Source organism: Peromyscus maniculatus, chromosome 13, assembly GCF_049852395.1.
Source record: "Peromyscus maniculatus bairdii isolate BWxNUB_F1_BW_parent chromosome 13, HU_Pman_BW_mat_3.1, whole genome shotgun sequence".
In the NCBI taxonomy this organism is placed as follows: Eukaryota; Metazoa; Chordata; class Mammalia; order Rodentia; family Cricetidae; genus Peromyscus; species Peromyscus maniculatus.
The window spans coordinates 60236081-60249403 of record NC_134864.1 but is presented as its reverse complement, the minus strand read 5'-3'; the positions used below and the strand labels follow the sequence as shown (position 1 = coordinate 60249403).

Sequence of the window (13323 nt, the reverse complement as noted above, 5' to 3'; positions counted from 1 at the left end):
ATATTTGTTTTTACATGCCAAACAGTAGACTTAAACCCAAAGAACTTAAAACAATAAATAAATATTTTGACAGCATTAAATCTGGAGAAACAGAAAAGTTCCATTTCTAAAATTCAATGGGAAACTGTGGGCATGTTTTACAATCTAGAAAGAAATATGCTTTCATGTGATAGTCATTCTTTGAAAGGTTTTTTTTTTTTTTTTTTAAACTTTCATGTAGTTTTGGGGTTTCTGTGTTTTTCAGTAAGAGACCAGTTTTCTTTTTCCAAAGCCAGCAGATGTTTTCTCAGTACCCTATATCTTACGTCCTGTCTAAAGGATACTTACATGATAGAGCCTGAGTCCAGAAACTCGGTATCAATAACCCATGCATAGAGGAGTAGATTAAGGGACTGTTTCTGGTAACTGAGAACCCTCCCCAGACACACTCTCTCTGTTTCCCCTTGGTGTCATGGGAAGTAGACGTGTGACAGGGGCAGGAAGTACTTGATTACCAGTGGTCATCCAACAAAAAGGAATCTAGCTCTGCTTGGAACTCTAATCCCATCAGTTCAGAAAACGGTAGACCACTTCAGGATGACAACCATCATGTGTTCTATTCAAACGGACCCACTAGGGCTTCTGAAGTGTATGTCTGGTATCTCAACATACTCTGGCCCAAGCCAGAAGTACTGATGTCCATCTGTAGACCCAGCTACCAACTCTTTGGAGGCTGAGGTCACTAGCTTGAAAGTTGACAGCCAATCTGAGCCACATAGCAAGATCATGTGTCAAAAAAAAAAAAAAAAACCCTCTGTGGTTTAATAATAAAAGGAGGCAGCTGGAGTTCTGAGAGAAGAAAACATTCTCATCCAAACCCGACTCATCCTGTGAGGAAATAATTGACATCCCTGGCATACCTGTGAGGAGGCTAAGGACACTTGCCTCCGTTTTCAACCGCGCACCTGCAGCGTTAAGCTGACGAACACAAGTTCCGAGTCTATTTACATGTGTACGTTAGTCATGAGAGGCTGAAGTCTCAGGTACACTGAAGCCCAAACTTCATGTTTTCAGTGACTATCTGGAATGTTAAAATGCATTCCAAGGGGAGAAAAAAAAAACAACAGGACAGACTAAAGATAAGGGGTGCTTCTTAAATCCCGGTATGGTCCATGGGCGTCAGAAGACAGCCTTTGGCTTGGGCTTGGGTCTTGATTTTGCTCTTCTCTAGTTCCGTGGACAGGTAAGTCGCACTGTGCTTTCAACTTCCATCCATCTACCACACACGGGGGGGGGGGGGGGAGGGGGAGTTGGTTGGCTATCACTACTATGGCTCCTTAACCTTCTTCACTACTGGCTAAGACTCAGAGGGGTGTTCTTAAAGCTATCCAAACTACTGGGCTTGGTAGCACAGGCCTGGAACCCCAGTGACAAGGGGGTGGAGACAGGAGAATTGCAATTTTCAAGGTCTCACTGGGCTATGGACTAAGTTCAAGGCCAGCTTGAGCATTTTGTTAAGACCCTCTCTCAAAATAAAAGCTAGAAAAGGGCTGGGGATTAGACCTCGGAGTACTGATGGAGCATCGGTACAAGGCCCAAAGTCCTCAGCACTGCTTAATAAACCAATATCCAAGCCAACAGTGTCCAACACAACCCAACCAGAGTTTGGATGACTGTGTGGCATTTTTTAAAAAAATTAATCATCTATTTATTTTATATCCCGGCAGCAGCCTCTCCCCCCGACCCCACTCCATTCTCTGTTCCCAGTTCCCTCTCCCCACTCCCCCACCTCCCATCCCCAACCCCCTCCTCTTCGGTCTCCATCCAGGAAAGGGCAGATCTCCCATGAGTATCAATAAAACATGGCACATCAAGTTGCAGTACAGTAAGACTAAGCCCCTCCCCATGTATTAAGCGTGGGCATGGCCTTTTTAAATTGTGTCTAGTAGCCACAAGCTACAAAGCGAGCCCTGAGTCCTGAGATAGGAAGGAGGAGGGGCCTGTGAGGGATGCTAGCTATCAGTCCGAGGCTATGCTAGGTCCACCTGGGGTGCCGCAGACTCAGTGTGGGAGCCCCAGCCCTTGTTTCCCAACCCTTATCTAGATGAGCACACTCATGGAGGAGTCATGTTGCAAGGTTTGTTTACAGTAGGTGGTTATATTGGGAGGTATGCCGCCCTCCCAAAGGAAGAGAACTGGAGGTGGGGGGGGGGCGGAGCGGAGGCCTTGGCGTGGCTGCTGTGGGCACCTCTGGGCAGAGCGGCAGGATCTGTGATTTTGAACTGGGGCTTCTTTAACAGGTGACACACGTTCTACTCAGAGCGCCAGGGTGGAAACCAAGATGTAGACTGCAGTTCCTTGTTCCCTGCCCCTCAAAGCTCCAGCGTTTTCCCTTTCAAAAGATGGACAGACGCTGAGAAGAGCAACCAAACCGGCCTTCTCATCGAAAGAATGAATTATAGGTAACAGTTGTTTTCATTAAAAAAAAAAATTACATGTCAAATGATTTACAAACCAGAGGAAGCAACAACAACAACAACAACAACAACAACAAAAAAGGCAAATGTTTAAGCGTCTGAGCACACTTCCTGCCAGAAGGACTTCCTGTTCTGGGAACCGCAGATGCAGAGAAACATCCGCTCTGTAGCCACAGCCTGTGCAGCATAGACCACTTCTCTGTTCCACTTACCCTTCTTCCCCGACGAAGGTGACATACAGTTTATTCCTCTGCAGGTCTTTTCTGGAGTAGCCCATAATCTGATTGAAAGCATCTTCCAGCAGGTGGTCCCTTCGGATAATTAACCTGTCCCCAGAGAGACAATGTGAAAAGTGCATTAAGAGATGATTTCCGATTCCTTATCTTTCTTGACACTGAATGTCTATTTACCACAATTAACTAGGTGAGGAGTGAGGTTGCTTAATGCCATTGCTGTCTGCACTTGAATACACGTCTGTCTCTAACACTTTAACAGCAAGAGCACAAGTTACACAAGAGAATCACGGGTCAATCCCTGGCCTGTAAAAAACCCGAGAGTCCTTTCTGAGTGGCCAAGGCATTTATCCTAGAAAGAAAGAGGTCATCACACACACACACACACACACACACACACACACACACACACACACACAGAACTAAAGAAAGAACAACACTATAAAGTAATCCTTTAAGGCTGGAATGCACCTAAGCATGGAATTCAATTATTGAATGTTCAGTGAGACAAAGGAGGGTGCATGTGCGTGCGTGCGTGCGTGTGTGTGTGTGTGCGCGCGCGCGCGTGTGCGTGTGTGCGTGTGCATGTGTGTGTGCGTGTGCATGTGTCCTACAAAGCAAGAGAGTTTACAATTGTACTTAAATTAAGTGAATCTTGAGACTCCCCAAGGGGGAGGATGAAAATGGACGACGCTCGTGACAATCTACTGTGATGACGGCAAAGTCATCTTCCACAGATGCCGACTCCCTCTCAGTGTCAACGGTGATGACAGGGAGCCTGGACTTGGGAAGACCTTGGTGATTCCAGTATGAGAAAAGCACAGTTCAGAGAGATACGGAATTGGGGTTGGGCGGATGTGTTGGGAGGTCCAGGAAAGTGGAACTGATTATGCCTGGGCAGTAAGCATGGAGGCTGGTCCTCCCTTGGGCACTCAGCGCACAGGGTGACTTGCTTGTTTTTTTTTTTTTTTTTTTGAGACAGGGTTTCTCTGTGTAGTTTTGGGGCCTGTCCTAGATCTCATTCTGTAGACGAGGCTGGCCTCGAACTCACAGAGATCCGCCTGCCTCTGCCTCCCAAGTGCTGGGATTAAAGGCGTGTGTCACCACTGCCCGGCTTTGTCTGTGGTTTTACACAGTCCTAGCTTGATTAAAAAAAACCATAAGCTTACTAGTGCTTAACTCCTGAACATTTTACATCATTACAGTATAATTTATAAACTCCGAAATAACCATGCCCATTAAAATAAAGACTGCTTCCTACCCATTCACCATCTATAAACGTGGTTTGTGTCATTTCTACTTACTTTAATTTCCCCGGGCCTTGTCCATATCCTTTTGTTTCTAACTTCCTGTAAAAGTTCCTCAGTTTGGCTTCGAAATCTCTCTTGTAAGGGGCTGGCGCCCGGGCATTGGCACGCTGAGTACCTGCAGGCAACCACAGAAGAACAATCTGGATCTGTGCCCTGTGCCAGCACCGTCACAACACCATGAAAGACCACCACAGTTAGCAAAGGAAACTGAGGCACTGCCTTCAGTTTCTGCATCACACACACACACACACACACACACACACACACACACACACACACACACATATACACACACACACACAAAGGCCTGAACGTAGCTTAAGGAAGGTCTTATGAGAGGCTCTTTGTCGCTTTTCGACTGAGAATGAAGATCCTGTTTAAACTGCCAAATATGCTCACGTGTTTCTCAGATATGTTCCCCTTTCCATCCAAACCAGAGTGAGTCAAAGAGTTATTCATGTCTAAGGACAACTATTCAGGGCGGAATATCTCTGTTTGCTGTTGAAACAGTATCATGGAAACTGTAAAGGAAGTCACAGGAAGCCCCATGAAGATGTTCTTAGATGTGCATGACATTTAAGGATGATTTTTAGAGATACAATTACATTTATTTTACACTGCAGAATAAAATGATTATTCTAAAATCAGAATTCAAGCCTAGCTGTGAGAGGAATTCATATCTTGGAGTTGCACAAAGAATAAGCAGTATTATTATTTACTGCATTCTCACATGAGGCTCTGCTGACTCCCCACAGGAGGCCTTACCTTCTAGTAGGAGACAAGAGGGGGTTGGTTGGGGGAGGGGAGGCTGGAGGAACGGGAGGAGGGAAGAGGAGGAGGACCTGTGATTGGTATGTAAAATGAATAAAAAGTTTTCTTAATAAAAAAATATTTACTGCATTCTCAATGTGTCAAATACTGTCAATAGCTACATATTAAAAGTATGCCGTTTATTACTAATAAAGTGTTATTTATAAGGTATAAATAGGACATGGCTTCTTCCTCTTTCCACAGAAAAATCCATGTGTCACAGGTGATTAGGTAGCATGCTGGGATGTCAGCCTGGACACAGGACAAAGGCAGAAACTAAATTATAGTCTTGTCCTTACACAGCATGCCAGTTCCATGAGATTGCTTTTCCTTCCTTTTTTTCTGGGTGTGTGTGTCTGTCATGTATGTGCGTTTGTTGTTATTTGTTTTGTTGAGACAGGAGCTTGCTAGTTACCCTAGATTGGCCTTGGATTTTCCAGCCTCCTGCCGTGGCCTCACAGTGCGTCAATTACAGGCTTGAGCCATGGTGCCTAGCAAAAATTTCCTTAACAAATGAGTTAGCTAGGATGGTTATTTACTGCTAATCTGGTGTTATCGTCAATAATGGATGCCCTGGCTGAGAAGGCAGAAATGAAACATATCAAATAATTAAGTCTTAAACTGGAATGGATACAAACTGTAGAACAGAAGAGATAAAACCATAGCCCTAGGGCTATACCCAGCCTCACAGTCTACTGTTTGCCCCCTACATTAAAAAAAAAAAAAAAAAGGGCTAGATTAGTTGCATTTAAAAATTATTATTAGATTTCAAGTAAAAGAAAAAGAAGTTTTTCTCTTGAAAGTTAGATGGAATCTTACAAATGGCATTAACCTCCTGGAGGAGACAGGTGGATGCTCCCATGGACTCCACTCCCTCACATCCACTCAGGGACACAGGCTGGCTGCCTGACCTCCTGGGTATTCGCCTTTGAGATCAGTGGTAGAGAAGATAATAGTAATGCCACAGAAAAGCAATGTGTGTGCGGAGATCAGAATGGACAAGGCCGCAGGGAGGAGCTTAGTTGGAGGCTAAGTGGTTAATTGCCAAGTCCATAGGATGCGGAGTCACCATGGAAACAGGCCTCTGGGCATGTCTGGGATTTGGAATTTCTAGTTCTGGTTAAGTGAGGTAGGAGGACCCACCCTAAATGTCAGTGACACCATCCCAGGGTCTGGGGTCTGGGAGTGAATTAAAAGAAGAGGGCTTGGTACCTGAAATCCATCTCTCTGCTCTTTGACTGGGGATGCAATACGAACAGCCACCTGCTCCTGCTGCCCCGTCCTCCCTGACACGATGGACTGGATCCCCTTGAACTTTAAACTCAAACAAACCTTCCCTCTCTTAAGTTCCTTTCTGTCCGGTATTTGGTCACAGCAATGAGAAAATTAAGTAACACTAAACATATAAATAGAAAAGAGTCTGAATTTTATTCTGGTTCAGAGAGGCAAGAACTAGACTAAATACTGAACGTGTGTTCAACAGATGCCGAAGACGCTCCATAACCGAGAGCATGGTGGGCATGCTGGAGAGACAGGGGCTGGAGCCAATCAGAAGAGAGGTTTAGAAATTCTGATGCTGGTGTTGGGAATGGGGGCGGGGCGCGGGGCGCACCTTTACAGAATACCGAGGAAAGGAAAGGGAATAATGCTCAAGTGGTATTTGATTAGAGAAATTCTCAGCGCAGGGTGTAGGGCAGATGAAGGGTGGGAAAGAGGAAGAAGGGCGGAAGGGCGGAGAAGCAGGCGTTCATCCTGCAGTTGAGGCCTGAGGGCACAAGAACTTAGTCAGGAGTGTGGTGACTCAGAGGAACCCCGAGCATGCGAAATACGAATTAGGAGAAAAGCAAGGGGGAGGAATGGGAAGCTCTGATGATAGCAGCGTTTCTTAATGATAATGATAGCTATTGTTTGATAAGCACCTGCCATACATTAGGGATAATGCGCTTTCCATAGGGGGAGTCTTGAGAAATCCTCACAGGGAGTCTATGAAGTGGCTATTAAAGGTTCTCATCATCACTTTGCTACTGAAGGAAATGAGGAAGCAGCTTCCTGTCCAAACCCTATGCCGGGGACAGGAATGTGGGATTTGACAAGGTCCACTGGAGGCTAAAAGCAGTGTGGGGAATGATGTTGGTAGCCAGGGACACAGGAAGCTGTGTAAATATTGAGTTGGATGTGACAGTTATGGATACTCTACCAACCCTGGACAGGGGAGCTCTGGAGTTTGCATGAGAGGTCAGTTAATTCCTGTGGGTGAAATGTTAGTGTGTATGAGAGATCAGTTAATTCCTGTGGGTGAAATGTTAGTGTGTATGAGAGATCAGTTAATTCCTGTGGGTGAAATGTTAGTGTGTATGAGAGATCAGTTAATTCCTGTGGGTGAAATGTTAGTGTGTATATGACACTGTGCAGCGTCTACGTCGTAAGAAGCTCTCTCTGTGTTGGCTGTTAATGTTATGTGCATACATACTCAACACACAGGCAAACATGTTGGAGCTTCAGGGATGGATATCCACAAGCAATCTGGAGGCTTATCAAAGAGCTAAGAGTTAAGTCATGAAGAAAACAAATGCATTCACCCTCACAAAACCCAGGAAACAAAAGAGAATCCCAAGCAGGGGTTCTCAATCTTGAGTGCATATTAGAATCTCTGAGGAAACTTTAAAAACAATTCCAAAAAGTTCAGGCCACACCCCAAACCATGACATCAGAACCTGTGGGGGTAGGTACCAGGCCTCAGTGTTTTCTACAGCTCTCCAGATGATTCCCAAATACAGCCAAGCTGAAGAATCACTTACAGGAAGCAAGCTCAACTGCACTCAATGAGATTAATCTGGCTTTAATATGTACACCAGACGCAAGGAGCTAAGTTATCCTAAGTCAGAACCAGACTGGAGCTTCATGGGAATTGCTTCAGTGGTGACTGTCAAGCCGTGTTCCTCATTTTAAGGTATGGATAGAATTCTGACCATCTATAGTTTTGAAGAAGTATTATCCTTATTAATTCTGAGGGGTTACTTTTGTTTTGGGAAAGGATAGTGTTATTAGAGTAAATTTAAAAAACAATATAGAAATTTTTACCTCTATGTTGTTTAACATAACTTACAAGACTGTTTATGGTTAAAATAGTAGCATTTTAAGAAGTATGGGGGCGGGGTCTTGTTATATAGCCCAGGCTGGCCTGGAACTTGAAAAACCAGAAATCTTCCTGCCTCCACCTTCCTGGGTCTGGGATGATAGGTATGAGCAGCCATACCCCAAAACAGCTGTCACATAATTAGTACAAGTCAGCTTCAACTGCCAAGAGCTTCCAGGGGAAGAACGAGGTTATTTTGGTTCCAGAAACCAAAAAATGTTCTTGGAAGACTGAGCTGATAGAAATGTATGGGAACCACAACCACAATCGAGGGCCCTTTCTCTCAGAGAGCTCTTTCTCCGTCTTTGGAGTCTTACCAAAGGGAATTGCATGGGAAAAGGTCGGTTGCTTCTAGGAAGTGACCAATTGGAAAACGAACTTCATGGATGGCTAGTACTATGTTAAGTGTTTGCAGGAATATTTTTTTAGTAACAGCTATTAGAGCTGTTATTCTTTGTCACTGCTAGGTAGATCTGAAGAACTTTCAGACGCTCTGTATGTTTTCAATACACTGTTACAACACTGCATAATTACAAACTATAAAATTCTATCTGACAAAGTATCTCAGGTGACACGAGAAAAATTTTGGCATCCAATTCTGGAGAAGCCTGTAGTTCTCTGCCTCTGGGTCCTGGAATCCAGTTGGCTTTCTGCTCTGCTCTGAATGGAGCTGAACCTTGACTACACAGCTCCAGGCCTCTGGACTAGTTCAGTTTAGAGGCCCACCCTTTCCCTGGTGCCCTTTCCAGTTACACACACATACACTTTCCCTCAACCCCTGTGACAAGCTTTGTTGTCAGACTATCTTTGGATCACCAGACCCCAAAGAACAACACAGGGACTTTTTATAATTATGAAAGCGTGGCCTTTAGCCTTCCCCAATTGGCCTTTATATGTAAATAACCTCTTTGTATTAATCAACATTCTGCCATCTGGCTTTTTACCTTTTTTCAGTACAGCATGTCCAACATGTTTGTCTGATGGTGAATTCCATGCCTTGATTACTCCTCCTCTTCCTCTCTCTCCCTAGACATCCTGCCTAACCTCTCCTGCCTAGCTATTGGCCATTCAGCTTTTTATTAGACCAATCACAGCAATACATCTTCACAGTGTTCCACAACAATGCCCCATTGCTAACAATGAGCAAGCCAATGAGCACTGCAACATGTCTAGACAGCCTCATCTTCTGGAGCAAAACACAACACTGTTAAGAGGGAACACCCTGGAGACAGCTTGGACAAAGCACACATGTGCACAGATGTGCATGTCCTCATATCTATCTCCTATTTTTTTTTTTTTTTTTGGTTTTTCGAGACAGGGTTTCTCTGTGTAGCTTTGCGCCTTTCCTGGAACTCACTTGGTAGCCTAGGCTGGCCTCGAACTCACGGAGATCCGCCTGCCTCTGCCTCCCGAGTGCTGGGATTAAAGGCGTGCGCCACCACCGCCCGGCTATCTCCTATTTTCTAAGAGCAGCAAAAGTCCTAGATCTACGGATGTTCATATACATGCTACTTACTTTTTTCACTGTTCATTTTCTTTGGTCCTGGGGATTAAAAATGAGGGGTTCCATGTATGTGCCAGGCAAGTAATCTATCATCTACTCAGCCTACTTTTTTAAACTTTTACTTTGACAAGGTCTCACTAAGTTGCCCAGGCTAGCCTTGAACTCACTTCAGAGCCCAGGTAGGCCTTTAACTTGCCCTCTCTCTGTCTTTGCCTCTCAAGTAACTGGGATTACAGGTCTAGGTCATCAGGTTTGGCTCAAACCATTTACCGAAAACAAATTGATAACTGGTTTTTCAGACTTGGCCAAGAAGTAACTTATTAAAAGGGGAACACTGAAGGGTATGCCAATAACAGACACCCCATCCTGGCAGTACTGGGGTGAGGACAAGGAAGATTAATAACAAAAACCAAAATATCTACACTAACTGGACTCAGGGTTATTAATGACAAAAATAATAAAGAGAGGACATGAAGCTCAGAGGGAGGTGGGTGAGGTACAAGGGGTAGACAGAAGACAGTACTAGTGGATGGATTTGATCAGTATATATTATATGAATGTACAGAATTTCCAAAGAATAAAAATTATTAAAAATCAATAGCTATATCATAACTGGCTGAGCAGAGGGGGAAAAGATGAGGAGGGCTGGGAGGAACAGAGAGACATGTCTCTAAGAGGAGGAGGTAACATACGCGGCCGGTAATATTCAAGTCTTTGTGGGAAGAAAAGATCCTTTTGGGGAAAATAAACCCTTCTCGTGGTCCATTCCACTGAGTCGACCCTGATGAAGACCCAGGAGGCTCCTCAGTGCTGTGAGTCCATCCAGTGATCTAATGCTGCTTGCACTCCAGTGGTCACCACAGCTGTGAACCACGCTCAGACCCAATGAGACCCCCACACCACCCCATACACCACGCAGCACACCTCAATGTGCCACAAATACAAAAACAAGGAGAAAAATAATATGCATGAGGAATTTCAATAATGGGGTGTTAAACAAATTCTCATGCCATTGACACCATAATTTTAGTCCCCTGGAAAATGCACACAAGAAAGTACATCTCCAATATTTTAGACAAATTAGGTGTCACTGCATTTAAATTCCTAGAGATGTGCCCTAGGCAAACTCCTTGGTTTCCTCCTTGGCATAGTGAACCATATGGCGTTTGCAGGGATCCTTTCCTTTGGACATGGCTGAGGTTGGATTGGCATTATAATGGCCCTAGAAAAATAAACCTTCACATTCCAAAATTTTGACGAGTTTTAGGTGAACACTCTCACAGCTGCAGAAAGCAGTGAGTCAAACTTTCCAAAGTCCCTTTTCTCTTGAAAAGACATGTAAATGTGCTTGGAATGAGGGAAAATATGGAAAGATTACCAGGTTCCTAGGCATTCAGAGTGAAGATCATTAAAATTTATTATTGTCATAATTTTCACAATATCATTCTCAAACCACTAAAACGGGTGAAATTCTAGTCACAAGAAAAAGACCGGACCACTTAAAAAAATTATTTTTGAAATGTTGATTTTACGCAGCCAGCAAAAGGTCTGGGAGAAGCAGAAGCCATTTTCTGAAAAACAGATTCCTCCCCAGGGAAAATGAGGTTAGTGAGGCCCGGCTCTTCTCACGTGGAGTCCCTGACGGCCGCTTCCACTACTATCAGGCAGTCCATCCCGCTCTCATCACCAGACCAAACCCCCGCCAAGAATATGGAGATGATTTTTTTCCTGCAAATTAAAACCACCACAAACACTGCTAGCAATTTAGATATGGCCGGATTACACATGTCATTGGAAAATGTTTTAACTCTGAGTTCCCAGAACACACTTTATTACTGCCATGAATTACTTGTGGGCATCTGTGATGCTAAATGAAGATGTGCATTCTGTCACCATTTAGAATGTTTGCACAGGATGAAAGAACGCTTAGGCAGACTTCAAGAGCACACTTCTCCGGGGGTTCGGAAGACAGAATCTGGTGGTCTACATTGTTCTCAGGGAGGAAGAACCTTGGAAAAGGCCTAGAAAAAAAGGGTTGTGGCTGGCATGAGCCCAATTCCACATGGCTCTACACGTTTAATCATAAGAAAGCAAGACAAAAAGACAGTCCACAAAAAGCTTTAGCAGGCACCCTACTTAAAACAAAGACCTCTCCAAATGATTCAATGCCTAACACAGCCAAGCTCGCCAAGTCACGAAGAAATAGACTCATGCATGCCAGTAATGAACGGCTCATGGAGGGGCAAGGTGTACTTCTGTGTTTCCAGAAAGAAAGAAAAAGAGAATACATTAATGTTTACTGGACATCTGCAGTGCAAGGGAACCCCCCCCCCCAACGCCATTGCCAAAGCAAAAAAAAACCAACCACAAGAGGTGAGGTGATTATTAATACATCCATTTATTTTAAAAAAAGGAAAGAAATTTCTGCCAAGAGATAAATTGTCCAAAGTCTCTCCATTGGTTAAAGAACTCATGGAGGCCAGCTGTGAATTCTGACGTCCGTCCGCAACACCTTTAAACTTACCGGAAGTGTCCTACACTGATTTCCTTTCATGTCTCATCCACTATGTGTCTCTCTCTAACTGCTCCGATGCTGACCTGTGTGTGTGTGACCTGTGGTATACCACCTTCTCAAAGGCTGGATGGCAGCTCCTGTCTCAGTCAGCGCCATCCTGAGACTCGAGTGCACACATGTTCACCTTCTCCGGCAGACAGTCCCTTCCTTCAGTTTTCTGCTTCTGATGACTGTCCACCTTTGTTTGTGACAACTATACTTTATAAAAAGAGCATTCTACACTGGTGACAATCACTGAGCATCACGTACCATGTTGCACCTGGCCCAATCCAATGTATCACCTACTAGTTTATAGCCTGCTTTGGCAATGACAATTTATAACTTTGAGTTTTACATTTCATGGTCTCTCTCAGGACTTCATTCTTTCTGAATCCTCTGAGCATTTGGCTGCATTAACCACACCTCCCTGGAAATGGACTCCCCTGGAAACATTTTCCTAAGTCTACTCCAGATCCACTCTGCCTTTCACTCACTCCCCCACCTAAGCACAAGCCTTAGATACCAGAGTTCATCCTGTTTTATCCTCTCGATACTTCCTCCGATCTATACTCCAGACTGCAGTTCTCATGACACTGAATTCCTGGCAATTAATCTGTGTGGTCCAATTGTCCTTGGTATTTCCTAACTATATTTTCCACTTGTCTTTGGGTATCTCAGAATGAGAGCCCCCAAATGTCTCAATAAAACATGTAACAAGTCAAACTCATCTTACATTTCTCTACAAGTTAAACAAACACTCTTCCTTTCTTGGCAAGTGGTGCCAACATCTACGGGGCATTGTGAGCAAAAAGACCTAATCTGCCTTGGCTTTTCCTTACCTGGCTCAGTCCTAACGTCTCAGCATGTTACATGCCCCATCCAGTTTGCCGTCAAACTGATCTTCAGACAACAGGCTATCACAGGCATCTTACTTTTTGCAGAGTTTCAGAGGTTTCTCCAAAAGCCAATTTCCTAGGCATGGTTAGCAGAGCCAAATGCTAAAGATGCAGTCCAAAGACAGGCCAGTGGGCTGAGATTCATGAATTTATTAATGACCTTTACCAAAGCAGGGTCTGTACTGAGTGGGTCACATAGAAACACCTTAGTCTGGCCCGAATTTCCAGAACTGCCTTCCGCTTCTGTTCTTTCTCCTCACTATTCCCATTGTCTGTGGTTAGTACATGCTACCCCTTTAGCCAGAATGTCCTTCTGTCTTTGGTCCATGTGGGGAACTTCTAGTTCTTGATTGTTGTTTGCCTGTTTGCCCCCCCCCCCACCCCACCTAGTGCTGGGGACCAATCCCAGAGCAAAGCAGTACAT

At 44.4% G+C, this 13323-nt stretch overlaps 1 protein-coding gene across 4 annotated transcripts in view; it reads right to left on the bottom strand.

Moving 5' to 3' along the window:
• Nucleotides 1-13323, bottom strand: part of Hecw2 (HECT, C2 and WW domain containing E3 ubiquitin protein ligase 2) — a 363433-nt gene that overhangs the window by 37914 nt on the left and 312196 nt on the right. For all 4 annotated transcript variants that reach the window (XM_042260383.2, XM_076550401.1, XM_006974869.4 and 1 more), the window contains 2 exons: nt 3994-4114; nt 2669-2782 (listed from right to left, as the gene is read on the bottom strand). In XM_042260383.2, the coding sequence (XP_042116317.1) occupies nt 2669-2782; nt 3994-4114 (235 nt within the window). The remainder of the gene's footprint in view (nt 1-2668; nt 2783-3993; nt 4115-13323) is intronic.